Raw genomic sequence first — 26,960 nt, 5'->3', positions numbered from 1 at the left:
TCCCTTTCCTTTCCCTTTCCCTTCCCCTATCTCTGCAATACCCTTCCCCTTTCCCTTACTTTCCCCTTTTCTTTACCCCTGCAATACCCTTCCCCTTTCCTCTCCCATTACCCCTCCCCTTCCCAATTTCCTTCTTTCTCTTCCCCTTTCCTCTCCCCTTCCCAATTTCCTTCTTCCCCTTCCTCTTCCCCTGCAATACCTTTTCACTAAGACCTCAATAGGGGAAAGAGGGGAAGGAAAGTAGCGCTGGATATTTACGGTGATGCTGGGGATTAGGGGGGATGAGGTAAGTTAGGAAGAAAAAAACGTATGGTGGAGGCTGAGAGGGAAGGGAAGACAGAAAAAAAGGAGGTGGAGGAGGAGGCTTAGAAGAAAAAATAAAGAAAAAAATAGGAGGAGGAGGCTTAGGAGGGAAGCTGGGGTGTTAAGAGATGATGGGAGTAGGTGATGAAGGGTTAAAGCGTTGAGGAAGTTAAGATAAAAGAAGTGAAGAGTGAGGGAGTGAAGGGCAGGAGAAGGGAGGGGGAGGGTAGTTGAGAGAAGGGAGGAAGGGAGATTACCAAGGGAGTGAGGGGCAGGAGAAGGGAGGGGGAGGGTAGTAGTGAGAAGGGAGGAAGAGAGATTGGCAAGGGAGTGAGGGGGCAGGGGAAGGGTGGGTAGTTAAGAGAAGGGAGGAAGGGAGAGAGAGGCAGACGAAGGGAGGGTAGTTCAGGGCGAGGGAAGAAGGGTGAGTGACTGAGTGAGGGGCAAGAGAAGAGAGGGTAGTCAAGGGAAGGGAGGAAGGGAGACTGGCTAGGGAGGGAGGAGAATGGGAAGGGAGGGTAGTTAAGTAAAGGGAGAAAGGGAGATTGGCAAGGGAGTGTGGAGGAGAAGGTAGGGTAGTTAAGTGAAGGGAAGAAGGGAGTGAGGGGCAGAAAGGAGAGTAGTTTGGGCGAGGGAGGAAGGGAGATTGACAAGGGAGTGCGTGTTGAAGGGCGTGAAAGTAAGAAGGAAGGGAGAGAGAGAGAGAGAGAGAGAGGTAAAGGGAAGGAGAGTGAGAGTGAGAGGAAAAGGGAGGATAGATAGATACCTGAAGAAGGGAGATAGACCAAGAAGAGGAGGGAATGGAGGGAGAAGGGAGTGTATGTACCTGTGTTGGCTAGACGGTGTGTGTGTGTGTGTGTGTGTGTGTGTGTGTGTGTGTGTGTGTGTGTGTGTGTGTGTGTGTCTGGCCGTCATCCGTGTCTTGTTGGTCTATATCGACGTCGTGGCCAGACTTAGCCCTCACCCTTGCCAGCTCTCGTGCCTCCCTTCTTTCCCTTCCTCTCCCTCTCCCTTCATTCCTCCCTTCGTCTTCTCTCCCTTCTCTTACTCGCTTTCACCCTCCTAACTACTCTCATCTTCGCAGTTTTCTATTCCTCTCCCTGTTTTATTCTCCCTTTCCTTCCTCCCTTCGTCTTCTCTCCCTTCTCTTTACTCGTTTTCACCCTTCTAACTACTCTTCTCATCTTCGCAGTTTTCTATCCCTCTCCCTGTTTTATTCTCCCTTCCTTTCCTTCCTCCCTTCGTCTTCTCTCCCTTCTCTTCCATCTACTATTATCCTCAGTCTTATTTCTTCCCTCTATTTCTCGCGATACTTCTCCTCCCCTTTCATCTTTTCTTGCCTTCTTCCTCTTAGCCGCTTTCAACCTCCTCCTAACTGTTTTTCTACTCGTCATCTCAGTTATTCCTCCTTCTGTTTCTCCTTTTCTTTCCATCCCCATTCGTCTCTTCACTTCCCTCTACATTTCTTTCTGTTTTTTCCTCATCTTTTCGGTCATATTCCTTCTCTTATCTCTTCCTCTTCCTCTCCATTCTCTTCCATCCTCTCTCATTCTTCTTAGTTTTATTACTCCTAAAGTGTATCTCTCCTCTTTTTCTTACTTTTCCTCTCTACCTCATTCCGTCATCATCTTCTCTTCACTCTTCCCCTGCTCTTCACCTTCCTCGTATACTCATCTCGATTCTTTCTCTTCTCCCCTCTTTCCTCTGTTTTCTCCCTTAATTCCCCTCTTCACTTCTCCACTTTTCCTCTTGTTCCTCCTAGTCTCCCTTTTGCCCTCTCTTTCATCTTTTTCATTAACCTCTTACGCTTTCCATCTTTATCATTCTCCATCTTTTTCATCATCTTGCTCTCCGTTCTCCCTTGTCCCAGCTTGCAATTTCCTCTCGGAATCCCCGCTAAGCTTATATTTTTTCGTCTTTTAATCAGTCTCTCTCTCTCTCTCTCTCTCTCTCTCTCTCTTTATTTTTTTCTGCCTTCTTTCTTTGTCTTTTTCTTTCTTTTTCTTTCTTCTTTTCTTTTTTCTTTCTTTTCTCTTATTCTCTTTTTCTTTCTTTTTCTCTTATTTTCTTTGTCTTTATCTTTCTTTCCTTCTTTTCCTTCCTTCCTTCCTTCTTTCCTTCCTTCTCTCTCTCTCTCTCTCTCTTTTATTTAAACTGACAATTTGTAGTAGAGATTTTCCTACGTAACGTAATAATATATTTTTGCAGTCAATGAACAACTGTTGAAAACAGTGAGCATAAGTAAAACATGTTATAAACATTTTTTTAACATCTTCACGGTTCAACTCATCGTAATACCATTTTCTTATTTGTTTTGTCGAGTTTTTACAATACATCTTGATTCTCCAGTCACTGCTGAGTCTGATGGTGTCAACCAAAAGTGGCTAGCTCGTATATGAGGTGAGCTATGGCATATAATAAAGAAACATGTCTCACTCGAGCATGCAAGACGTGGTCCGACATGAGTGTTAGCGGGAGAGCGGAGCAGCCAATCAGCTGCAAGCTTACGAACCTACCTAGGCGCCAAGAATCTAGCAATCTAGCTGAAGTGAACAGACTATAGTGGTGTGGGGCATGTTCTTCGCCTCCTGTGAGCAGCCACCTTTACCTGCTGGGTGGACATTTCCCTCACTGTTGGCCCTGCTGCCGTGAACGTGTTCCACTCTCTCTCTGTCTCAGGTGCCATACGCTGATGGTGCCTATTACTTGATTAAACCGTAAGTGCTCCCCTCGCTAGCGCTCCCGACCCCCTTTTTTTCTTCTTATTAAATCCTTGAAATAGCCGAGACGCGTTTATGTTAAAAGATATACGTTAGGGAAGGGGAGGGAGGGAAGGATGGAGGGAGGGGGAAGGGAGGAAAGGTGTTACGTGAGGGTTAGGTTGTTAGGGAGGAAGGGAGGTGAGGAGAGAGGGAGGAAAGGGAGGAGGTGTTTGCCTTCTTACTTACCTTACTTGCCTTTCCTCTCCTCTCCATCCCTCCTTACTCAGCCCTTTTTTTTTCTATCCTTGCTTTTTTTCCCCTCTCACATTCCTCCTCCTCCTTTTCCTTTTTTCCTTCCCTCCTTCACATTGCCTCTCCCTGTTCCTTGTCATCTTTCCTCTCCTCATCTTCCTTTCTTTTATATTCTTTTTTCTTCCTCTTCCCCTTCTTCCATTTTTATATTCTAACCCTCCAGCATTCTACTTTTCATTTATGTGCTTCCTCACAATATCCGTCCTCTCCTTTTCCCTCTTTCTCTTCCCTTTCCTCCTCCTCCTCCTCCTCCTCCTCCTCCTTTCCCTCGACCTTTCTCACCCTGTTCCTCCTCCTCATCTCCTGCCTTCTTACCTTTGTTGTTGTTGTTATTGTTGTTGTTGCTGTTGTTCTTTTTCTTTTTAATTATCGTTTTCTTCTTCTTTACTACTTCTTCTCCTTCTCCATCTTATTCCTTTTCCTCTATTGTTTCTTCGGTCCATCTTCCTTTTTTTTTTTTTCTTATTTCATAACTATACCTTTCCTTTCTTCCCTCTACTCCCCTCACCCCCCATCAGAGAGAGAGAGAGAGAGAGAGAGAGAGAGAGAGAGAGAGAGAGAGAGAGAGAGAGAGAGATTGCTGCCTACCTCCACCAGCCATCGAGAGTCAAGTGGCGGCAGTAACGGAACAGCAGAAGAAGCAGTAGCGTCGAGTTGCCTTCAGGGAGTTATATATAGCGAGAACACTCTCTCTCTCTCTCTCTCTCTCTCTCTCTCTCTCTCTCTCTCTCTCTCTCTAATATCAGGAAGTGGTGAGAAGCCGGGTGTTGTTGTCCCTGTGTGTGTGTGTGTGTGAGAGTGTGAGTGAGAGAGAGAGAGAGAGAGAGAGAGAGAGAGAGAGAGAGAGAGAGAGAGAGAGGGCGTGACGTTGGCTAAGACAGGGACTAAGTACAGTACTAAACACACACACACACACACACACACACACACACACACACAAGGGAACTGAAGGAATGGGAAAGTGAAAATAACAGAGTAAGGGAGATTAAAAAGATAATTATGTAAGGATTAGCAGGTTAAGGTGATGTGGTTTGTTGGGCTGGAGGATCTTATTAGGGTGATATGGGTGACGAGAAAAAGTTTAGGTGATTTGGGGGTAAGTTAAGGAGAAAGGGGTAAAGTTAGAGGGATGCTTAAAGCTAGGGTGATGTTGATTAGCGTGATTTAGGTTATGTTAGCGTGACAAAAGATTAAATTAGGGTGCGAGGTTAAGCCGAAAACTAGGGTGACGGGAGGTATATAACAGCAGCACGAAACGAGAAAAAAGTAGTAGTAGAGGTCATGAGTAGGGTGAAGTGAGCCAGGGTGAAGGGAGGCAGGGTGAAGTGAGCCAGGGTGAAGTGAGCCAGGGTGAAGGGAGCTAGGGTGAAGGGAGGCAGGGTGAAGGGAGGCAGGGTGAAGAGGGTGCCAGGGTGGATGCTTCAGGTCGTCAGTGCCATAATAAGGATGTGTCCGGCACTGCTAGGGGGGGTGAGGGGGGGGTTAAGGGTGTGGCACTGTATATAGAGAGGGATCGGGTTACTTGTCTGTCTGTCCCCCTGATCCTCCTCCTCGCGCCTGTCTCGTCTTTATTTATTTTTTTTTTTTACATTCGTTTCTCTTTTTTTTCTTACTTCATTTTTTTTTTTATTTCTTGTCTCACTTCCATTTTTTTTTATTCGTCTTTCGTTATTTTCTTTCGTTTCGTCTTTCCTTTTTTTTATTTCTTTATATTCTTCGTTTCTCTTTCCTCACCTCGTTTTTTTATTTCTTGTCTCACTTCAATGTTTTTTTTCTTTTATTCTTCGTCTTTCGTTATTTTCTTTCGTTTCGGCTTTCCTTTGTTTTTGTTTTCTTGTCTAACTTTTTTTTTTTTATATATACTTCGTCGTCTGTATTTTTTCTTTCCTTTCGTCTTTCCTCGTCTTTTTCTTCTATTTTTTCTCAGTCCTCTTTTATGTTTCCTTATTACTCTTCGTCTCCTATTCGTTTTTCTCAATCTTTTTCCTCAGTTGTATATTTTATCGATTCTTTGTGATTATTTTCTTTTCTCCGCCTAATTATTTTTGTTGTACTTTCTCTTGTATTTTCTAGTTTCATATTCTTTCTTTTTTTCATATATTTTCGCTGTTGTCATTTACGTTTCTTCTCTTTCGTCGTCATTGTTTTCTTATGTATTTCTGTAAACTCTTGGTATATAGTTTTGTTTCACCTTCAATCGTCTCCCTTTACTTCTGTTAATTTTTTTCCCTTGTCATATTTTGCTATATTTTCACTTCCTGCGGACCTGCATCTCCTATTTTTACTCTTCCCTAAACTTTACTTCTTCCTCTTTTCCTTTGTCTTTCTTGTAATTTTCTTTTTTGTCTGTGAGGAAGTGCCCCCCCCTCCTTTTATCTTTTTTTTAACATATTCTTTAGTTATTTCTTTTGTCTTCCCCCTCTCCTTTATTATCATCTCTGAGTCTTCATTCTGATTCCGTAATTGCTCTTTGCTTTTATCATATTTTCTTTCTTTTATTCCTCTTGCTGTTCTCCTTTTTCTGGCTCAAGTCTCGTCTTTCCTTCTTTACCTCCCTTTCTCTTATTCTCCCCTCTCCATTCTTTATCATTTCTCCCCGCCCTTCTGTCACCATCTAGCCTTTTCTCCCCCTTCTTTCATATTTCCCAGTCTTTACTTCTCTCTTTTTTTCTTTACGGCTAAGGATTTATGTCTTATCTTTTATTCTCTATCTCCCTTTCTCTTGTATTTCCCGTTCCATCTTTATTATTTTTCCCAGCCCTTCTATCTTCATCTAGCTTTTTCTCCCCCTTCTTTCATATTTCCCAGTCTTTACTTCTCTTTATGCCTCTCATCTTTCATTCTTTATCTCTCTTTCTCTTATTCTCCCCTCTCCATCTTTATCATTTTTCCCAGCCCTTCTATCTTCATCTAGCTTTTTCTCCCCCTTCTTTCATATTTCTTAGTCTTTATTTCTCTTTTTGTCTCATCTTTCTTTCTTTACCTCCCTTTCTCTTAGTCTTCCCCTTCCTTCTTTATCATTTCTCCCAGCCCTTCTCTCTCCATCTAAATTCCTTTTCCCCCTTCTTTCATATTTCCAGTCTTTACTCCTCCTTATGCCTCTCATCTTTCTTTCTTTACCTTCCATTCTCTTATTCTCCCCCTTTTCCTCCTTTATCAGTTTTCCCAGCTCTTCTCTCTCCATCTTGCTTCCTCTTTCCCCCTCTTTCATATTTTTTATTCTTTACTCCTCTTTAAGTCTTATCGTTCTTTCTTTACTTCCCTTTCTCTTATTTTCCCTTTTCTTCCTTTATCATTTTTCTCAACCCTCCTCTCTCCCACCTTTCTCTTCCTCCCTCTTTCATATTTTTTTTCCTCTTTATATCTCATCTCTTCTTGATCTCCCTTTCTTTTATTCTTCCCTTTTTCATCATTTATAATTTTTCTCAGCCCTTCACTCTCCATCCTGCTTTCTCTTTCCCCCTCTTTCATATTTTTTGTCTTTTTTCCTCTTTATATCTCATCTCTTCTTGATCTCCCTTTCTCTTATTCTTCCCCTTTTCATCCTTTATAATTTTTCTCAACCCTTCTCTCTCCATCCAAATTCTTCTCCCCCCCTTTCATATTTACTGCTTTTTATACCTCTCATTTTCATCATCTTTCCCTCCCCGCTCTTTATTTCAGATGATCATGTGATTAGTTTTGCATAGAATGAAAATAAAGCATTCCTAACATTGATATCATGAGGGTGAGGAAGGAATTTGACAGTTTTAATATGTCTGTCAGTCTGTCTTTTCTTAACAATCTTTCCCCCTTCCCTGATCTCATTAATTCCTCGTGACGTTTCTCTCATTTTTCCCTTCCTTTAGCACTGAGGAAAAAAAGTTTAATAAGGATGTGAATAATGGCGGAGTGAAATGAGGAGAATAAAGACTTGGAATCACGAAAGTATGTTATTAAGTGTACCATCTATTTGACCTTGGTATTCGTTACACTTACATACTTATTTAAGTGGTATAGGTAAAGTAATTTGACCCTCTTTGACCTAGGAAAAAGCTGCTTCATTTTGGCTGGTTTATGATTTTTTTGTGTGATCTGTGTGAGGTATTTATGTAACATGCTCGATCGTGGTAATCGTTAGTGGTACAGACAAGTAATTTGATCCTCTTTGAACCTATTAAAAAAACACTGCTTCATTTTGACTGGTTTTAAATTTTTGTGTGATCTGTGTGAGGTATTTATGTAACATGTTTGATCGTGGTGTTCGTTAAGGCTCAAGAATAGATAGATAAGTCATTTGATCCTTTTTGACTTGGAGAAGAGATGCTTATTATTAACTGAACCGTAAGATTTGTATGTGCCTAGTAAAGTTTTTTTTTTTTTTTAACAGCAAAGGAGACAGCACAAGGAACAAAAAAAGGAAACACTAATTAAAAAAAAAAGCCCGGTATTTGCTGCTCCTGTTAAGAATCCGAAGAGGTGTAGAAGTTGTGGTAGTGGTGGTGGTGGTGGTGGTGGTGAGGGATGGTGAAAATGGTGAGGATGGTGGTATAGGGAATGGGTCTTGACGTGTATAGGGGTGTGAGGGGAAAGGGAATAGGATGAATATACATACCAGGGCTGCTACTGTGTGTGTGTGTGTGTGTGTGTGTGTGTGTTCTATATGGGCGTTGGGCGGGGATGTGGGCTGAATATAAACGATGTTGGACGGTTAAGGGAGAGGAAGGGGGAAGGGACAGAACTAGGGGTGAAGGTTAAAGGAGTGGACTGGTGAAGGGTAGGGAAGGGGATGAAGATAAACACACGGAATGGATGTGAAGTGAAGGATGGAAAGGGGAAGGGTAAGCTGAAGGAACTAAAGGGAGAGGAGAAAGGGGAAGAAAGACATTGGGAGGGGAAGGAGATGAAGACAAACATATAGAGTGGGTGTGAAGGGAAGGATGGAAAGGGGAAGGGGAGACTGAAGGAACTAAAGGGATGGGAATGGGGAAGGAAGGGATTTTGATGGGAAGGGGAGGAAGATTGGCGGATGATGGGGTGGATGTGTAGGATTGGGGATGAGGTAAAGAAAGATGGGAAGGGGAAATTGAAGAAAATGGAGTTGAAGAAAGAAAGAGAAGAACAACGGATTAAGAGAAAGAAGGGAAAGAGGGAAGCGTTTTAGGAGGGGGACACGTGCTTCTCCTCCTCCTCCTCCTCCTCCTCCTCCCTGTGGTGGTTTGTTTCATTTTCGTCATTGCCATTAACACAACAGCCGCGACGTCTGGAATAGGGGATGGATGGGGGGGTAGGGGGAGAGGGGGCGACGTTTCTTAATTGGCTGGTGTCTTGAGGGGTGCCAGTGTCCTCCTCCTCCTCCTCCTCCTCCTCTGCCCTCTGTCATGTCTTTCCCTTATGTGATCTTCCATTTCTTTGCTTCTTTTCCTCTTTCCTTTTAATCCTGACTCGCCTTTTTTTTTTTCATTTTTGGTGTCCTCCTCGTCCTCCTCCTCCTCCTCCTCCTCTTCCTCTTCCTTCCCCTCATTACGAGATTGAGGTCCCTCGTTTCCTGTTCGCTCCCCTCCTTTTTCTTTTTTCTTTTTCTTTCCCCTCCTCTGCCACCTGTCATCTTCTGCCTTCTTTCTTCCAACTTATTCATCCTCTCCGTTTTTAATCTCGCTCTCTTTTTGTGCCTTCACTCCGTTTTTGCTCACATTTGGTTCTTTCATTCTCCTGGTCTTTAGTCTTTTCTTATTCCTCTTCGATTCTCTCTCTTTTGATCCTCTTTGTTTAATTCTTCTCCTTATTACTGTCCTTCATTTTGCTTCTTTTCCATGCTGTCAGTCCTTCCTTTCTTTCTATTTGTTTTTATTCTGCTGTTTTTTTTTTTTTTTTTTTTTTTTTTACTTCCTATTCCTCTTCGATTCTCTCTCCTTTGATCCTCTTTGTTGAATCCTTCTCCTTATTACTGTATTTCATTTTGCTTCTTTTCCATGCTTCCTTTCTTCCTATTGTTTTTTTATTCTGATGTTTTTTACTATCTTCCTATTCCTCTTCGATTCTCTCTCTTCTGACCCTCTTTGTTTAATCCTTCTCCTTATTCCTCTCCTTCATATTGCTTCTCTTCAATGTTATCAATTCTTCCTTTCCTCCTTTCGTCATTCATCCAGCTGTTTTGTTTTTTTTCTTGCTCGCCATATTTCTCTTGATTTTCCCTCCCTTCTTATTTCCCTTGTTTAATCCTTCTCCTTATTCCTCTCCTTCATATTGCTTCTCTTCCATGTTATCAATTCTTCCTTTCCTCCTTTCGCCATTCATCCAGCTGGGTTATTTTTTCTTGCTCGTCATATTTCTCCTTGATTTTCTCTCCCTTCTTATTTCCCTTGTTTAATCCTTCTCCTCTCTTTGTTACTCCATCGTTTCCGTTCTCCAGTGATCGATTTTTTAAAATTTTGTTTTATATTCTTTCAGCAATTTCTTCAGTCAGCTACTTGTACCTTATTATGTTTTTACTTCTTCCTTCCTTCGTTTTCTTTAAGTCGGTCATTAATTCAATTTTGTATGCTTTGTTTTATCAGCATTCCCCTTCTTCCTTTTTTTAATTTCTTTCATTAATTTCTTTCCAGTTTTCTTCCTCCTTTTTTTCCCGTTTCCCTTTTTTCTTTATTTTTTTCAGCATTTCCCTTTTTTTCTTTCTGTTGCTTCCACTTCACACTTTTCCTATCTTATCATTCTTTCCTTCCGTTTTTCGTTGCTTTATCTTCGCTTTTCCGTCCTCCTCTCTTTCTCTGTTTCCTGTATTTTTTCCCTCCTACTCATCCTTCGTTCATCCTCATCCTCTTTATTTCCTCTATTTTCTCTAATCATCTTTTCTTCATCTTCATCCTTTCTTATTTCCTCTATATTTTCCCTCTTACTCATCCTTCTTTCATCCTCATGCTCTCTTTATTTCCTCTATTTTCTCTAATCTTCTTTTCTTCATCTTCATTCTTTCTCTATTTCCTGTATACTTTCCCTCCTACTCATCCTTCTTTCATCCTCATCCTTTTTTTATTTCTCTTACATTTTTCATCCTCCTCCTACTCATCCTTTTTCCGTCCTCCGCCGCGATCCTTCCCCTCCATGGCGTCCTCACTAATCCTTTGCTGTCCGTGGAGTCCTTTCCCACGTTCCCTCTCCAGCAGAAAGAACCGAGTCTATTATACATAACCTCCTTTTCCTTCCTCCGATCCTCCGCCGTTAGTCCTTCTTATGCTATTTCGTCCCCCCGCTATTTCGTCCCTCAGTCCTTTCAACCTATTCCTACTTCGCTCCCATTTTCTATCACCCTATTCCTTCCTACGTTCCCCAGTCCCCCTTAACCTATTCCTTCTCGGCTCCCATCCCTTATCTTTCATCCTCCTCAAATTTTTCCACCTTTCTCTCTTCGTCGTCTTGTTCTTCCACACTTCCCTTCTTCGTCCTCAAATTCCTTTACCCTTTTCCTCCCTCCTCAATTTCCTCCATGCTTTTCCTTCCTCGCCCTCAAATCCTTCCACCCTTTTCCACCTTCGCCCTCAAGTTCCTCCATCCTTTTCCTTCTTCCTCAATTTCCTCCATCCTTTTCCTTCCTCCCCCTCAAATCCTTCCGCCTTTTTCCTCCTTCGGCCTCAAGTTCCACCATCATTTTCCTTCTTCCTCAATTTCCTCCATCCTTTTCCTCCCTCGCCCTCAAATCCTTCCGCCCTTTTCCCCCTTCGTCCCCAAGTTCCTCCATCCTTTGATTCCTTCGTCCCTCAATTCCTCCACCCTCTTCCATCTTCACCCCGAGTTCCATCCTTTTCCTTCCTTCGTCCCTAAGTCCTTCCATCCTTCCCCTTCTTTATCCTCGAGTCTTTCCACCCTTTTTCTCCTTCGTCCCTCAGCCCCTCCACCCTGTTTCTCCTTTGCTCTTCAGTATCAGATTTCTCTACTCCTTCCTTCCTTCGCCTTCTCCCTTGCCCTCCTTCGTTCCTCCTTGGTTTTTCGTTCCCCCCATCCTTTTCCTCCTGCGCCTCTCAATCCCTCCACCTCCTTTCGCTCTCCTTCAGCCCCTCAGTCTCCTAAGCTCCTGAGTCCTTCATTTCCTTCCCTCCTTTCCTTCCCTCATTACGTCGTTTCCTCCTCTCACTCCCTCCTTGCTTCCCCTCATCCCCTCCTTGCTTCTCCTTATTCCCTCCTTCTGTTTGTTCCTCTGTTTTGTCTCTCCTTTCCTCTTCGTCTTTCCTCCTCTCATTCCTTCCTTTCCGTCTTTCATTCCCTCCTGTTAGTTCCTCTATTTTGTCTCTCCTTTCCTCCCCTCATTCCTGTCTTTCTTCCCCTCATTCCTTCCTTTTCTTCTTTCATTCCCTCCTGTTATTTCCTCTATTTTGTCTCTCCTTTCCTCCCCTCATTCCTTTCTTTCCTTCTTTCATTCCCTCCTCCGCCTCTTCCTCACCTACTCTCATTCTCTCCTGCTTGATCCTCCGCCACTCAATCCTTCCGCTTTTCTTCCTCCTGTTCCTTCACTTCAAGCCTTCTTCATCACTTCGTACCTCATCGTAGCGCCCCCCCCCCACCCCGCCCCTCCTCACACACCATTTCGCCTCAGTACCTCAAACTCGTAATCTCAGACTCTCTCGGCACTCACAATAAATATTTTCAAAGGTCACAGAGGAGAGTATAGTCGGATTTTTATGAGTGTCTTTTTTTCTTCTTCATATTATAGTGCAGAGCTCACACTATCGCTAGGCTCATAAAATTACCCATGGAAATACTAACACTACCTCTATACGAAACCCTTATCATGTGTGTGTGTGTGTGTGTTAAGTCTCGAAATGTTTGAGGATATGCGAGTGTTTCCTTATTTTTCTTTTTTCTTTGCCCTTGAACTATCTCCTTTGCTATCGCTAGGCTCATAAAACTACCCATGGAAATACTAACACAACCTCTATGCGAAACCCTTATCATGTGTGTGTGTGTGTTAAGTCTCGAAATGTTTGAGGATATGTTAGTGCTTCCTTATTTTTATTTTTTCTTTGCCCTTGAACTGTCTCCTTTGCTGTAAAAAAAAAAAAAAGAAAAAAAAAAAAACAGGTCCATATTCTCAAACGTATCAGTCTCCCATTAAGATTATTCTCCAAGGCCACATTAAAGATTAACCCGGTTTTCTTGGATGATTTTTCCCGTCCATGGTGCAGAAATCGTGTAAAACTACCTCTTGGATCACAAAACAGTCCATTAAAATTCAAGCAACTTCTACGAGAGACTTTTCAAATAATCGTACCAGGGTGTTGATGCGTTTAATAAGAATTTGGGCTCCAGTCTCTTAGCTCCCCCCTCCCCCCCTAATCACTAGCATCATAAAACAGCCCTTTAAATTCCGAGCAACTTCTAGGAGAGACTTTTCAAATAATCGTACTGGGGTGTTGATGCGTTTAATGAGAGTACGGGCTCCACTCTTTCCTTCTTTTACTCCCCTCATTCCCTCCTTTCCTCCCCTCATTCCTTTATTTCCTTTCCTTTCCTTTCCTTTATTCATCTTGTATCCTGTCAGTCTCTACCACACACATTCACTCGCTTTTCTTTGTTCCATTCACTTCCTTCTTTCTTCCACTCCTGTTAGCTCCTCCTTATCTCTGGTCTTCCTTTCCTCCAACATTCCCTTCTTTCGTCCCCTCATTCCCTTCTTTTGTTAGTTCCTCCGCCTCTCATGTCCCTCCTTTCTTCCCCTCATTCCCTCATGTTAGATCCTCCGCCACTCAGTACCTTCGCTTTCTCCTTCTCTCTACTTCTACCCCCCCCCCACCCCCCAACCCCCCTGGGAGTCGAGGGCAAGGAGCATCGATCTAGCGAAGTGCCCCCTCGACCTCCTGTCCCTCTGCTCGCATTGGCCGGATGGATAAAGGTTGTCTTGGGAGTTTTCGATTTTCTCTCTTTTTTGCTTGTGTGTGCCTTTGTTTTCTTTCTCCGTTTTATCTTTACTTTCCTTATTTACATCCTGCCATTCCTTTCTTTCTTTCACCCTCTCTCCCTGTCTCTAAATGTCTTTGTCCTGTATCTTCCCTCTCTTCCTTTCCTTGTGTACCTTTTGTCATATTTTCCTTTCTCCTTTTCTCTTGTTTCTTTGTCTTCTATCTTCCCTTTCTTTTGTTTCCTTATATCCTGTCATTCTCTGCTACACACATTCGCTCCCTTTCTTTGTTCCATTCACTTCCTTCTTTATCCAACACCCTCCGTCGTATCTTACTTTCTTTGTTCCCTCCTGTAGTCTCTCTCTCTCTCTCTCTCTCTCTCTCTCTCTCTCTCTCTCTCTCTCTCTCTCTCTCTCTCTCTCTCTCTCTCTAACTTTCTTTGTTTAGCTTCTTCACTTCCTTTATCTCTCTTGTATCCTGTCAGCCTCCTCCACACACATTCATTCGCTTTTCTTTGTACCATTCACTTCCTTCCTCCCTCCTCCCCCTCCTCCTCCTCCTCCTCCTCCTCCTCTCAGTGTTAAGAAGAGGCTGTTTGTCAAGTCTAGTTCAGCTTGTCTCTTACTACAAGTTGTACGATTTTTCTCTTTGTGCAACCTAAGAGAGAGAGAGAGAGAGAGAGAGAGAGAGAGAGAGAGAGAGAGAGAGAGAGAGAGAGAGAGAGACTAATCCTCGGTCTTCGGTATCACGTCTGGGTCACGCTCCACCCACTCACCCCTTCCCCCCTCTTCCCCCCCTTCCCCCCTTATATCCCCCTTCCATCTCATCTCACCACCACACACCATCTTAACCACCAGCCGATCCCCCCCTCCCTTTTTTATCCATCCCACTCATTCCCTTCCCACTTACCCCCCCTCCCTCTCCCCCCACCCATTACTCACCCACTCAAAATATCCAGCCCTCCCGCACACATCACCCATCACTCTCTATCCAGTTTCCTCCCTCACACCTATCTTTCTCATGCACTCACTCATCATCCACGTCTTCATCCAGCCTTCCCTTCACCCGTTTACCTTCACCTATCCCCACCCAGCGTCACCCATCACCTCAGCACTCATTCAGCAGCCCTTTGGAATGAACCTTAGTGACTGGGACAGAGATAGGGACAGGGGCAGACAGGGTACACAAGTTTGGCACGGCGACAGGACCCTGATTTGTGGCCCCCTGATGAATGTTCGGCAGGGAGGAGGAGGATGGAGGGGGGAGCGTGGGCGAAGGAAGGAAAGAGATCATCGTATATAGAGAAATGCGAGAAGAGAATAACAAAAAAAACGAGTAAAAAAAAGAGGAAATGGATTGGAAGGATAAGGATCAGAAGCAGAAAAAGAAGGATGGGAAGGATAAGGATCAGAAGCAGGAAAAGAAGAATAGGAAGGATAAGGATAAAAAATAAAGAAAGAAGAGGATTAAGAAGATAATAATAAAAGAACGAAGAACAACTTACTCCCATATAGAAATAAACCATAAGGGAGAAAATGGGAAGGGGAGAGAGTGAGGAAATGAAAGGAAGAGAGAGAGAGAGAGAGAGAGAGAGAGAGAGAGAGAGAGAGAGAGAGAGAGAGAGAGAGGAAGTGTGAGTACGTGAACGGAAAGACAAACATATAAAGAGAGAAGAAGAAGAAAAAAAAAAGGAATCAGAGAAGAGGGAATGATCGCGTAAAGCAAACATAAGGGGGCGGGAAAGAAGAGGAAGGGGAGGAGACGATGGCGGATGAAAATGATGAGGTAACTAGTGAGAGAATCAAGAGGGTTAAGAAAGAGGAAGAGGAGGAGGTAACCGCAGACCAGGTGGAGGAGCGACGCGAGGAAGAGGAAGCAGGAAACGTGAGATGAAGGAGAAGCATTGAGGAAAATAAGAAAAAGATGTGTAAAATAAAGGAGAGTGAACCGCAGAAGAGGACGAAGAGGACGAGAAGGAGAGAGAAGAGGCAGACGAGAGGATGGAGAACCGTCAAGAGAGAGAGAGTAGAGGAGGAACAGGAGGAAGTTAAGAAGCGGAGGAAGAGGAGGAGGAACAGGAGGGAGTTAAGAAGCGGAGGAAGAGGAAGAGGAGGAGCAACAGTAAGAGGAAGAGGGAGAGGATGAGAGGATTACTAAATGGAAGGGGAGGAGAAGAGGACTGTTGAAAAGAAGACTTGTTAAGAAGCACAAAAAAAATATGAAATGGGAGGAGAAAGAGAAGGAGGAGGAGGAGGAGGAGCAGAATTCGTAATAAGGATTGTGGTCGTAAAAGGACTAATAACGATAACTTAGGAGACACTAGGGACACACACACACACACACACACACACACACACACACACACACACACACACACACACACACACACAGGCAGTGGCTCCTTGGTGACTCACTTATACAGTTTTGAGAGCAATGGAAACAAACCTCTTATGGTAATAGTTTGTGTGTGTGTGTGTGTGTGTGAGAGAGAGAGAGAGAGAGACTGGAGAGAGAATATTGTAAGGATTAGGGAGGGAAAGTGAGGGGCGGTTTGAGGGAGAAGAGAAAGAGCGAGAGGGAGGGAGGGAGATCCGAGGTAAATGAGTTTGTGGAGAAGTGACGTGGGGAGAGAAGAGGGGCGAAGGAGGCTTGATTGGGAGGGAGGAAAGAGGGGAGAGGATTTACGAAGAGGGGGAGAAGACATTTGAAGAAGGAGGGGAGATACTTTTTTTGAGCTTGAGAAGAAGGAGAAGAGGAGGGGAAGTTGCGGTGGCGTGGGAGGTTTGGGGTATATGAGAAGGGGAGAGAGGGGTTAAGGGGGGAGTTCGAGGAAGAGTAAGGGGGGGGGAGGTAAGGTCAGGTTTTGTGTGGAAGAGGAGTAGGAGGGCCTGTTTAGCGTGGGAAGTGTGTGTGTGGGTGTTGGGAGAAGGAAGTGGAAGGGGTGTGGGTGTGGAAGGGGTTGGGGTGTAGAGGAGTGGAGTGGTGGAACGGGGTGATGATAGTGGTTAGGGTGGTAAGGAGTGGGGGTGGTGGAAGTGGTTGTGGTGGGAAAGGTTAGTGGTGGTAGGGTGGAGGGGAGAGGGATGGTGGAGGTGGTTAGGGTGGAGTAGTTTGGTTGACAGGTGAGTGTAAGTGTGGAGGAGGGTGGAGGTGGGGCAGATGTTAGTGGTTAGGGTGAAGGGGAGCTGGGTGGTGGAGGTGGTTGTGGTGGGAAAGGTTAGTGGTTGTAGGGTGGAGGGGAGAGGGGTGGTGGAGGTGGTTAGGGTGGAGTAGTTTGGTTGACAGGTGAGTGGACTGTTGCCATGCCTACTCTCCACCTGATACCTGATCTTGACACCTCTCCCTCCTCCCCCCCCCCCCTTCTATCCCCACCCTCCCCTCCATCTATCTCCAACCATACTTATGACATTCTTCTTTTCCTATCTTCCTTCCGTCCACAATTCTAAGTCGTCTTTTACCCCATCTTCTTCCTTTTCCATTCGTTCTTTATACATTGGTCTCTTTTATTACTATATATTTTCCTCTTTTTCCTTTGGCAACTCTTTACTTTTATCTTTTTTGGGAGCGGCGAGTAGCGGGCTTTTTTTTTTTGTACTCTTTTTGTTGCCCTTGAGCCGTATCCTTTGATGTAAAAAAATATGTACGTAATCGCTCCTCTCTTGCTCTTTTTCCTTATCCTCTCATCCTCATTTATTTCCTTTTAATCATTTCCCCTCGCCATTGTTCTCTTCCACCCTCTCCAGCTCTTTCATTTCATTCCTCTAATCCTCTTTCTCCTTTAATTCAACTGGACAGTCCCTCTCTTTATCCTGCTCCCCTTTGGTCTTCTAATCGTTGTGCGCCTCATTATTTTTGAAGTCTGTCTGGGAGGATGAAAACATTGGAAAGTTATGTCAAAGTCCTATATTTTGATCATTGACATTCTTCCTAATATCAGTAATCCATCCTTTGCTCTCATTTACCTCTTCCTCTCTCACACAGTTTCCTTCTTTCATTCCGTTCTCTCACATTCTCTTACTTCAGTGTCGCTAAATCCTGCATCACTTCAATAATGAAACCTAAATCCGACTCCTCCTCCACCTCTCTTCCTCTTCCACCTCTCTCCTATCCCCTAAGCTTAAGTGGAAATGAGCGATCACTCCTTTTGTCTCCCTTTTAATCCTTTCCTTTGATCTCTTTCTTTAGTATAATCCTTTTAACTCCCCTTTTTAAATTTGTACTCTGTTTGGTCATTCATTATATTTTCCCCATCTCCCTTCTTTATCATCTTTAGTCTTCCTCCATGATCTCTCCCCCGGCCCCTCCCTCTTCCTCCTTTTCTCCATCACCCCCTCTTCCTCTCCCTCTTCCTCCTTTTCGCTATCACTCCCTTTCCTCTCCCTCTCCCTCCTTCCCCCATCGGTGAGTAACGTTCCTGGGTGGGTGGTGATTGGTGGGCTGAGTGGGACCTGTGATTGTCTTGGGCTGTTAAAGTCGTTATGTATTAAAGACCAATTTGAGAGTGTTGAGGAGGTGAAGGATGCGGGCACTGCTTTCTCTCCTGCTGCCTTCTCCTCCTCGTCCTTTCCTTTCTTTTGTTTTCTGGTTTATTTTTATTTGTTATTTGTTGGTCTGATCTATCTGTCGCTTTTGGTCTTTTTCTTCCTTGTTTTCCTTTACTCCTTTCCCCACTTCATCGGTTTTGTCTTGTTCCTGTTATTCTTTATCTGACTTTTCATTTTAATTTGTTCTTCGTGTCCTGTTCCCTGATCATTATTGGTATGGTGTTCTTGTTCTTCTTCTTCTTCTTCTTCTTCTTCTCGTTCCAGATAATCCCGTTAATCCTCTCCCATCCTCTACTCCAACCGTTAATCCTCTTCTCTTCCTTTCGTTCTGTCCGTTAATCCTCCTCCTATACAGTCTGTCAGGGCCGATCAAAACCTATGAAATGTACATATCAGAGAATCGGACTCCAAGTGTAGGCTATTCTGACTCTTGATTCTGACAACGAAGTAGGGAGGAGGGGGGGGGGAGTGAGGGTGAGGCGTGATGGGGTGGGGGGGAGTGCATGGGGGAGTGAGAGTGTGTGGGAGTGGCATGGGTGAGAGCAAGAGAGATTGGAGGAAGAATAAGTGGGGGAGAGGACGGAGAAGGGAGAAGAAAAGTAGGATGGGGAAGAAAAAGGGAGATAATAAGGGGTGGGGGAGTAGAGGAGTAAATGCATATAGAAAGGGGAGAAAAGAAGATAAAGTATGGGGGTGGAGAAATGGGGAGAGATAAGATTTTGTGATAGGGGAGTATATGGGTATTACATCGGTCTCTTTTAATACTAGGCCTACATATTTTCCTTTTTTTTTCATCTGTACTTAATCGCTCCAGTCTGGCTCCTCTTTTTCCTTACCCTCTCATCCTCATATATTTCCTCTTATTCATTTTCCCTCGTCACTGCTCTCTTCCTCCCCTTCCAGCTCATTCATTCATTCCCTTAATCCTCTTTCCCCCTTAATTCAACTCGACAATCCCCCTCTTTATCCTGCTCCCCTATGATCCTCTAATCTTTGTGTACCTCCTCCCCTTTTTGAAGTCTGTCATGGCGGATCAAAACATTGGAAACATATGTCAAAGTCCTCACGTCTATATTTTGACAGTGCGAGTGTGTGTGTGTGTGTGTGTGTGTGTGTGTGTGTGTGTGTGTGTGTGAGGGGGGGTTGGAGTAGCGATCAGGGAGTGTGAAGCGTGGGTGAGAGAGAGCTGGGGGATGGATAGTGTAGTGGGTGTTTGGGTGGATTAAGGATGGGGGAGTGAGTGTGTAGCGTGGGTGAGAGAGAGAGGGGGAATGGATGCTGTTGTGGGTGTTGGGGAAAGCGGGACAAGGTGAGATGTGGATGTTTGGGGGATGAAAGGTGTGGGAGAGGTAGGATGTGTTGTGTGGTGTTGATGTTGATGTTTCCCTCGTCCTCTTCCTATACTTCCTCCCTTCCACTCCCTTCTTCCTTCTCTGTCACTCCTCTTTCTCATCTCATACATTCCTTCTCTCCTCCCTCATCCCCTTTCCTTCTTCCTTTTTCCCGCTAAACCATCTGCTTCCTTATTTAACGTCTTGCTTTGTTGCGTTTGTGTTCTTAGTTTTCCATGATTTCTCTTGTTTTTTCTATGTTTTTTTATAATATTTGCTTTTTTTGTTTCCTGCCATTTTTCTGTTTTTCTTTTTCTATTCCCGTCTTCATATTCTTGTTTTTTTGTCGTTTCTGTTTTCTTTCTTTTTTGTCATTCCTGTGTTTCTTTCCTTGTTCTTTGTTCTTTTCGTGTTTTCTCTTTTCCTCTGTTCCATTTCTTGATTTTTTCTTTATCTCCCCCTTTTCATTTTTATTTTCTCCTTCACTTTATTTCTTGTTTTCTTTTAGTCAGTTCTCTTCCTTGTCTTGTTTTCCCTTTGCCTGTTTTTTTTTTCAATTCTTGTTTTCTCTCTGTTATCTTTGTTTTCCTTTTATTCCCCTAGTTTCTTGTAACGTTATCTTTCTCTCCTGACTTCCTTCTTCCGTTTCCTATTTTCCTTGTGTTTTCCTCCTTATATTCTTTACCTTTCTCCGTTTTTCTCTTGTTTCCTTCTTTTTCCTCATCTCCATCTTCGGCATTCCTCTTTCCCTCATTACACTTGTCTTCTCCCACACTGTCTTCTCTCCGCCTTGTTTTTTCCTTGTCTCGTTCTCGTCTCTTTTCCTCTTGCAACACCGACCTAATTATTTCCTAGAACACTGTCACATGCCGCGGGTAAGACCACAGCTGTTCAGTGCTGGGGATGGGGGGAGGAGGGGGAGGGAAGGGGAAGAGAGACGAGAAGAGTGGAGGATGGAGAGTGGAGTATTCAGTGAAGTGGTGAAGAGGATTGAGAAAGAAGAAAAAAGTGGGAGAGAGGAGAAGTGTGAAATGAGAGAGGAGATAAGTGTGAGGATTAGAAGTGGAGGAAGAGAAGAGAGAGAAGTGTGAGATGAGAAAGGGTGGAAGAGAGGAAGGTAGTGTAAGTTTCGAAAGACGACGAAGGAAGTGGATTTTAAGGAAGATGATTTGGTGAGAAAAAGGAAGAAAGAAAGGGGATGGGAGAAAAGAGAAACAAAGTGTGGGAGATGAAAAAGAGGAGGGGCAGAGAAGAAGGTAGTGGATGGATGGAAGTATAGGAAGAGGACGAAGGAAGTGGATAAAGAAAGCAGATGGTTTAGCGAGAAAAAGGAAGAGAGAAAGGGGATGAGAGAAGAGAGAGAGACATTGAGTGTATGAGATGAAAAAGAGGAGGTACAGAAAAGAGGAAGGAAATTTAGAAAGATGATGAAGGAAGTGAAATAAGGAAGCAGATGGTTTAGCGAGAAAAAGGAAGAAAGAAAGGGGACTGGGGGAGGAGAGAAAGAGAGGTGGGGAAAGCAAAGGGCAAGGGGAGGGGAGGGGAGGGGAGGAGATAAGTGGCAAGGGGATTTAAAGGTAGATAAACTGGATAACAGGGATCGGTGGGGAGGAAGAATGCAGGGGTGAAGGAGAGAGAGGACATAGGCTTCTTCCTCCCCAGGTGTTAGGGCGGCAGATGGGGAGTAGGCAGGGGAGGAGGGTCGTTGCTCCCCCTCAAGCGTTATGACTCACACCAACCTCCTGTCTCTCCTCACCTCCCCACCTCTCCCCATCCCACTCCCCTCCCTTACTTCCCTTCCCACCGCCTCCGCCCAGTCTCTTCTCTCCGCGCGTCTATTCCTCCGAAGATTGTGTGTGTGTGTGTGTGTGTGTGTGTGTGTGTGTGTGTGTGTGTGTGTGTGTGTGTTATGCATGGGCGGGCGGCGGCGTCACGGGCCTGAACTAGTGGCACGTGAGAGAGAGAGAGAGAGAGAGAGAGAGAGAGAGAGAGAGGGGGGGAAGAGAGTGAGTCCTTAAGTCAGTTTATTAGTGGTAAGAGAGAGAGAGAGAGAGAGAGAGAGAGAGAGAGAGAGAGAGAGAGAGAGAGAGAGAGAGAGAGAGAGAGAGAGATTGGTTTGTCCCTCGCTGGCAGGATTCGTCATCGAGGGAAAAGTATGCAGACGTAAGCTGAGGACACCTTTAGGAGAGAGAGAGAGAGAGAGAGAGAGAGAGAGAGAGAGAGAGAGAGAGAGAGAGAGAGAGAGAGAGAGAGAGAGATTTTTACCCTGCATGCTACACCTAAAACACTGTGAGATATTAAGCCTCTAGTTTTTTTTTATTAATTCCGTTATTTTTATATTTATCTATCCATTTATTTATCTGTTTATTTCACGTTGCCTTTTGTGTACGTGCAGAAGTGTGAGAATGGTGGGATTATTTTTATTAGTAGTATTTATTTATTTATTTATATATTTTTTGTGAGAGAGAGAGAGAGAGGCAAGACTCGCTCCGCATCAGAGAGAGAGAAAATCCAGAGCAGTTGTGTATCACTTGAGGTTACTCGCTTGTCGGCACCATGTGTGTGTGTGTGTGTGTTTGTGTGTGTGTGTGTGTGTGTTGGGCGTTGGAATACATGCTCAGAGGGTAGGGAAGGGGGGAATTATGGCAGGTGGTGATGGTGGTGGTAATAGTTAGGGAAGAGATGATGGTGGTGGTGGTAGTGGTAGTGGTGGTAGTGGTGGTAGTGGTGGTGGTGGTGCTCAGGTTACCCCGCGTGGCTAGTATTGCAAAGTTAGGTTAGGCAGCAGCCCATACCTGTTAGCCTGAGAGAGAGAGAGAGAAAGGGAGAGAGAGAGAGAGAGAGAGAGAGAGAGAGAGAGAGAGAGAGAGAGAGAGAGAGAGAGAGAGAGAGAGAGAGAGAGGATAAAGTGACCCGGATTACGAGACACCACCACCACCAGAACCAACACCACCACCACCACCACCACCAACAACAACAACAACACCACATCGGACTCTCACACCAAGGCCGCCGTCGAGGGGGTACTTGCATGCAGTGTTGTTAATTAATCTTGCTGTTCTTGGGTCTGTCTGCTGACGGGGTGGGGCATGAGGGCGGGGGGTGGGGGGGGGCGGAGCGTGTTCTGCTGCGGGGCGGTGGTCAGGGGAGGAGTCGGGTAAGGAGGGTCAGTACAGGGGGAAGGTAGAGGGAACAGGATAAAAGGGTGGGCAGGTTAAAAGGAAGGAGGATCGCGTAGGTAGGGGACGATCATAAGTGGGTAGGATTATAGGTAGGATCGTAAGTTAGAGGGGGTAGTATCGGTATAGGTGGGGATGATGGTGGTAGAACTTGTTGGGAGTGTGGAAGAAGAGTGAGGATGAGCTAGGGAGGGGAAGGAGACGCGATAATATAAGTCCTGGAGAAGGGGCAGGATAGCATACGGGCAGGATGGATTGAAGGTGGATTGGAAGTGGCAAGATAAGTTGAGGAAGGAAAGGTAGGGACTTGAGGATGAGTTAGGGAAGGGAAGGAGACGCGATAATATAAGTCTTAAGGGGGATGGAGAAGGGGCAAGATAGCATACGGGCAGGATTGATTGAAGGTGGAATGGAAGCGGCAAGATAAGTTGAGGTGGGAAAGGTAAGGACTTGGTAGAGTAGAATAGGTTAGGGCACCGTTGGATGGGACTGGACTGGTCGGGACTTTTCAGAAGCATGTTGAGGTATGAGCGTGCAAAGAGGGAAGAGTTGCAAGTCTTTGGGTGCGTGCAGGGTCGCCCGAGAGGAAGCTTGGTGTGGTAGTAGCCGATCCCTGTGAATCCGTATGGGTAGGTTAAAGGCGTGGGGGCCGGAGCGCGTGGGGAAGCATAAACGGGATCGCTGCGAGTGTTGCGGGGCGTGGTGGGCGAGGGGAGGGACTCGGCGGGGTAATGTGTGTGTGTACCGCCAGCCCCGTTTGAGCCGTCGCCAGACCAGACACTGCTTTCCTCTCCCGGATGTGTGTGTGTGTGTGTATGTGTGTGTGTGTGTGTGTGTGTGTGTGTGTGTGTGTGTGCTGATAGATCCTCTCAGCTTGGTTTACAGGAAGCTGTGCCTCAGACTCCCAGCAAACCGTTGGGGTTCTATGTGTGGGAACCACTTCGTTCACACACACACACACACACACACATGTTGGGGGTGCACCTGTGCCTCGGCCTGGGGTGTCGGGGCATTGGCGGGGGGTCAGGAAGGTGCCGTTTCGTCACGACTCCCGGTGCTCCGCTAACACTCCGGCGCACAGCCTTGCGTCACCCTCCGCGGCCATGTGCAAGGAACCAGACACCTCGGAGGGCGGCAGCTGGTGGCCGCCGCTGGGGGCTGAACTGGGGGAGCTGCAAGGATACGCGGGGCTGGGCTCGGCGAGGAGTAGGGAAGGGGAGGGGAGGGAGTAAGGAGTGTCCCATTACAGCGTGATCAGCCCGTTTTGTACCATGGGAGGGGGGGAGCATTGTGGTGGTGAAGTGTGAGCCACGCACTCCATCATAACAACGAGAGCACGGCGGGTGAACCCAGCCGGCCAGCCTTCTCGTATTGTTGGGTCTGCTGAAGGCTGCCTGCCCCTGCTCTCATCGGAAGTCATTAACGATAACATATTGAATCATTACAGAATTACAATGTGTGTATTACGAAAAAGGAAGTTGTTTTAGTCATGCACTAACCTGAGAGTAGAACACTATCTTGAACATTTCTTTAAAGATAAGTCACATGTGGGCGACTGTGGGTGTTCGTGGACTGATGAGTGTGTTGTCTTCGTTGCAGGATGGTGAGCTCGTGATGGGCACGGCGGAGCAGCAGAAGGAACACTCCGGGGTGTCTGGCTCCTCCAGCCTGGAGTGTGGGGAGGACGAGGCCGGGGGGGTGCGGCCCCCTGTGTCCCGTGGGTCGTCCACGGGCGGGGTTACCGCCACCACCTCCAGCATAGGCGGCAGCAGCGGCAGCGGCGTCGTCAATGGCATCCGGCGGGGCCGGGCGTCACCCACGTGTGCCGCGGGGCGCGTGCCGCTCACCAGACTGTGCGAGGAGAAGCGTGCCAAGCGGTGCCGGTTTTATCGTAATGGTGACCGCTGGTTCGGGGGCATGGTGGTGGCGGTGGGCGGGGACAAGCACCGCTCGTGGGAGGCGCTGCTGGAGGACCTGACGCGGTTGCTGGACCACTCCATTCACCTGACAGCCGGTGTGCGCCACGTGTTCGGCCTGGACGGCACGCGCGTCACCCAGCTGGACCACATCATCGAGGCCGGCGAGTACATTGTATCCTCATCGGAAGTGTTCAAAAAACTTGATTACTCTCGCGCCCGCCTCCCACAGTGGCGTGCCCACGCGCGGCGCAACGAGGCGCTGCACGTGACCCCGCGCACGACCGCCTTCTCCTCGCCGGTGTCAACGCCCGGCAGCGAGGCGCCCCCGAGCATCCTCGGCAGCTCAACGCCCACCGATTCCCCGAAGGACTTCATCCGGCCCAAGCTGGTGACTGTGATTCGTAACGGCGTGCGTCCCCGCAAGGCGGTGCGCATCCTGCTGAACCGCCGCACTGCACGCAGCCTGGAGCAGGTGCTGTCTGACATCACGCAGGCCATCAAGCTGGACACAGGCGCCGTCAGGAAGGTTTTCACCTTGGACGGCAGACAGGTAAGCTGACCTCCCTTCTTTGTGCCACGTGTAGACTGCCGCCGCGCCTGTCTGTACCGGTGAGGCCGAGGGCCTGTGAGCTGTGTGCCGGGAGTGTGGGACCGCGGGGTCGTGTTGGGGCGGGGTTGTTGGGGCTGTGTGTGTCTGGGAACCGTGGACCGGTAGGGACGTGTTATATTCTCGCAGTGGGTGCGGGTTGGGATCAGGGGTGAAGACTGGTTAGTGTCTGTGTGTGTGTGTGTGTGTGTGTGTGACCTCAGGTTGTGGGGGTGAGGGCCGGTGGGGTTTTGTATGTGGTGGGGTGAACGCATCAAGTTGGGTGTGTCCAAGTAGATTGGGTGTGTCTGGCAGGGCCTTGGGGGCGTGTCACCAAGCGAGGTGTATCTTTCACCCAGTGAAGGAAGGCGCGCCGACACGCCATTGTGTCCGGTGGGGCGGGACGGGGCGGGGCAACAATGGGCCACCAGCTGCGGCGGCAACGTGATCGGCGCCAACTGTGGCGGGCTTGGCGGCGGCCGGTTATGTCATTAGGGGCGCGACCTGCCCCCCTCGCCTCCTCATCTCCCCCACGACACACCCTCCTCCGCGGCCCTGTCAGGCAGAAGAGCTGAGGTGCCGCCACACACACACACACACACACACACACACGGGCAGCAAACAGACGTCTGTCACTCTGCTGTATCCCTTTGCCCTGACTCTGCCCGCCATGGCGTCAGCTAAGTGCACGGGACAAAAAATGAGATCAATGTGACGAAACTAAAATTAACACGTCTGGTGCGGCGGGTGATGGTGGTGGCGGTGGTGGTGGCGAAGAAGTTATATGGTGGTGGGACGGGGAGGGAGGGAAGGTTGTTATTGTAGGGTAAGTAGGGATAACGATCTCGCATACTTTCTCTCTCTCTCTCTCTCTCCTCCTCCTCCTTCTCCTCCTCCTCCTCTCCCAGGAATCGTAGCATAAACCCCTCCCCATCAAAGTCGCTCTCTCCTCTCTCCATTATTCCCTCCCTTACTCCGCCTCCTCTTTCATTCCTCCCTCATTTCTCCCTTCCACTCTCCTCCAAATGCATCTCCTTCCTCTTCTAATTCTTTTACCCTGACAACCTTATTTTCCTCCTATTTTTTATACTCCCCTTCCTCCAGCATTCTTTCTCCTGACACACACACACACACACACACGCACACACACAAGCAAGGATGCAACAATCTATGCTTCCCTGATAACGGTGTGACGCAAGATTAATACTCAGAAAACGGCTCCTCTACCACCTACTGCTACTACTACTACTACTACTACTACAAATAACAACAGTAATAATAATAGATACGTAATGATAATGGTAATAGTAATGTTATGACTTATCAGGCTATTTCTCATCACAAAGACAAGGTGATTAGTGGGTCAGGGTTGTCAGAGTTCGTGGAAGCGGATGAGAGAGAGAGAGAGAGAGAGAGAGAGAGAGAGAGAGAGAGAGAGAGAGAGAGAGAGAGAGAGAGAGAGAGAGAGAGAGAGAGAGAGAGAGAGAGAGATGTAAGGGTGGCGAATATTCAATTGCAATATGTAAGATGAAAAAATAAAGAAAAAAAAACTGTTTGGAAAGAAGTAAAGAGTAAAAGAAGATGCTCGACATGTAACAAGGAGAGAAGGATGAGGACACGGAGGAGAAGGAGTGAATAGTAGAGAGGGGGGGCGAAGGGTTGGGGGGTAGTGGGGGTCAGGGGCGGAGATGGACTCAGGGGCGATTAGTCAGTGAGTTGTGAGTAGCTGCAGCATCACCGACCCCAGACAGTGACATACAGCAAGGGTAAAATTAAATCTTTACTCCTTCCCTTACTCCCTTTGCTTACCTCCTCTCCTCCCCCTCACCCCCCACTCCTCTTTGATTCTCCGACCTCCCCCCTTTTCTCTCTCTTTCTCTGGGGGGTGATGGTCAGGGTATGGGGGTGAATAAAAAGAGGGAGAAATGAAGTGCCGGGAAAGTGGCCCCCAATCGGGTTAATGAAGAAAGGTCATATAGGTCATTGAGAGAGAGAGAGAGAGAGAGAGAGAGAGAGAGAGAGAGAGAGAGAGAGAGAGAGAGAGATGCTTTTCCCCGCCAAATGCGTCGTGGAAGTACTCAAGCACCTCCAGCCCTCGCCGTGGAGTCGAAGCCAGCGCCGCCATACTAGCCAGCCAGACAGACCGACTGGCGCCGCTCTTAATTAAGGAGTACTGCATAGGAAATGAAGATATCTCCCTACTAGTTAGTTTTGT

At 46.5% G+C, this 26,960-nt stretch overlaps 1 protein-coding gene across 3 annotated transcripts in view; it reads left to right on the top strand.

Annotated features, from left to right (window-relative positions):
* Window positions 1-24,733, top strand: part of LOC126990226 (neuronal migration protein doublecortin-like) — a 43,875-nt gene extending 19,142 nt beyond the window's left edge. For all 3 annotated transcript variants that reach the window (XM_050848804.1, XM_050848933.1, XM_050848874.1), the window contains exon 2: window positions 23,840-24,733. In XM_050848804.1, the coding sequence (XP_050704761.1) occupies window positions 23,840-24,718 (879 nt within the window). In that variant the 3' untranslated portion in view covers window positions 24,719-24,733. The remainder of the gene's footprint in view (window positions 1-23,839) is intronic.
* Window positions 24,734-26,960: the final 2,227 nt, after the last annotated feature.

Source organism: Eriocheir sinensis, chromosome 1 (assembly GCF_024679095.1).
Source record: "Eriocheir sinensis breed Jianghai 21 chromosome 1, ASM2467909v1, whole genome shotgun sequence".
Lineage (NCBI taxonomy): Eukaryota > Metazoa > Arthropoda > Malacostraca > Decapoda > Varunidae > Eriocheir > Eriocheir sinensis.
The sequence above is the reverse complement of the archived record's forward strand: the minus strand, read 5'-3'. Positions and strand labels throughout refer to the sequence as shown.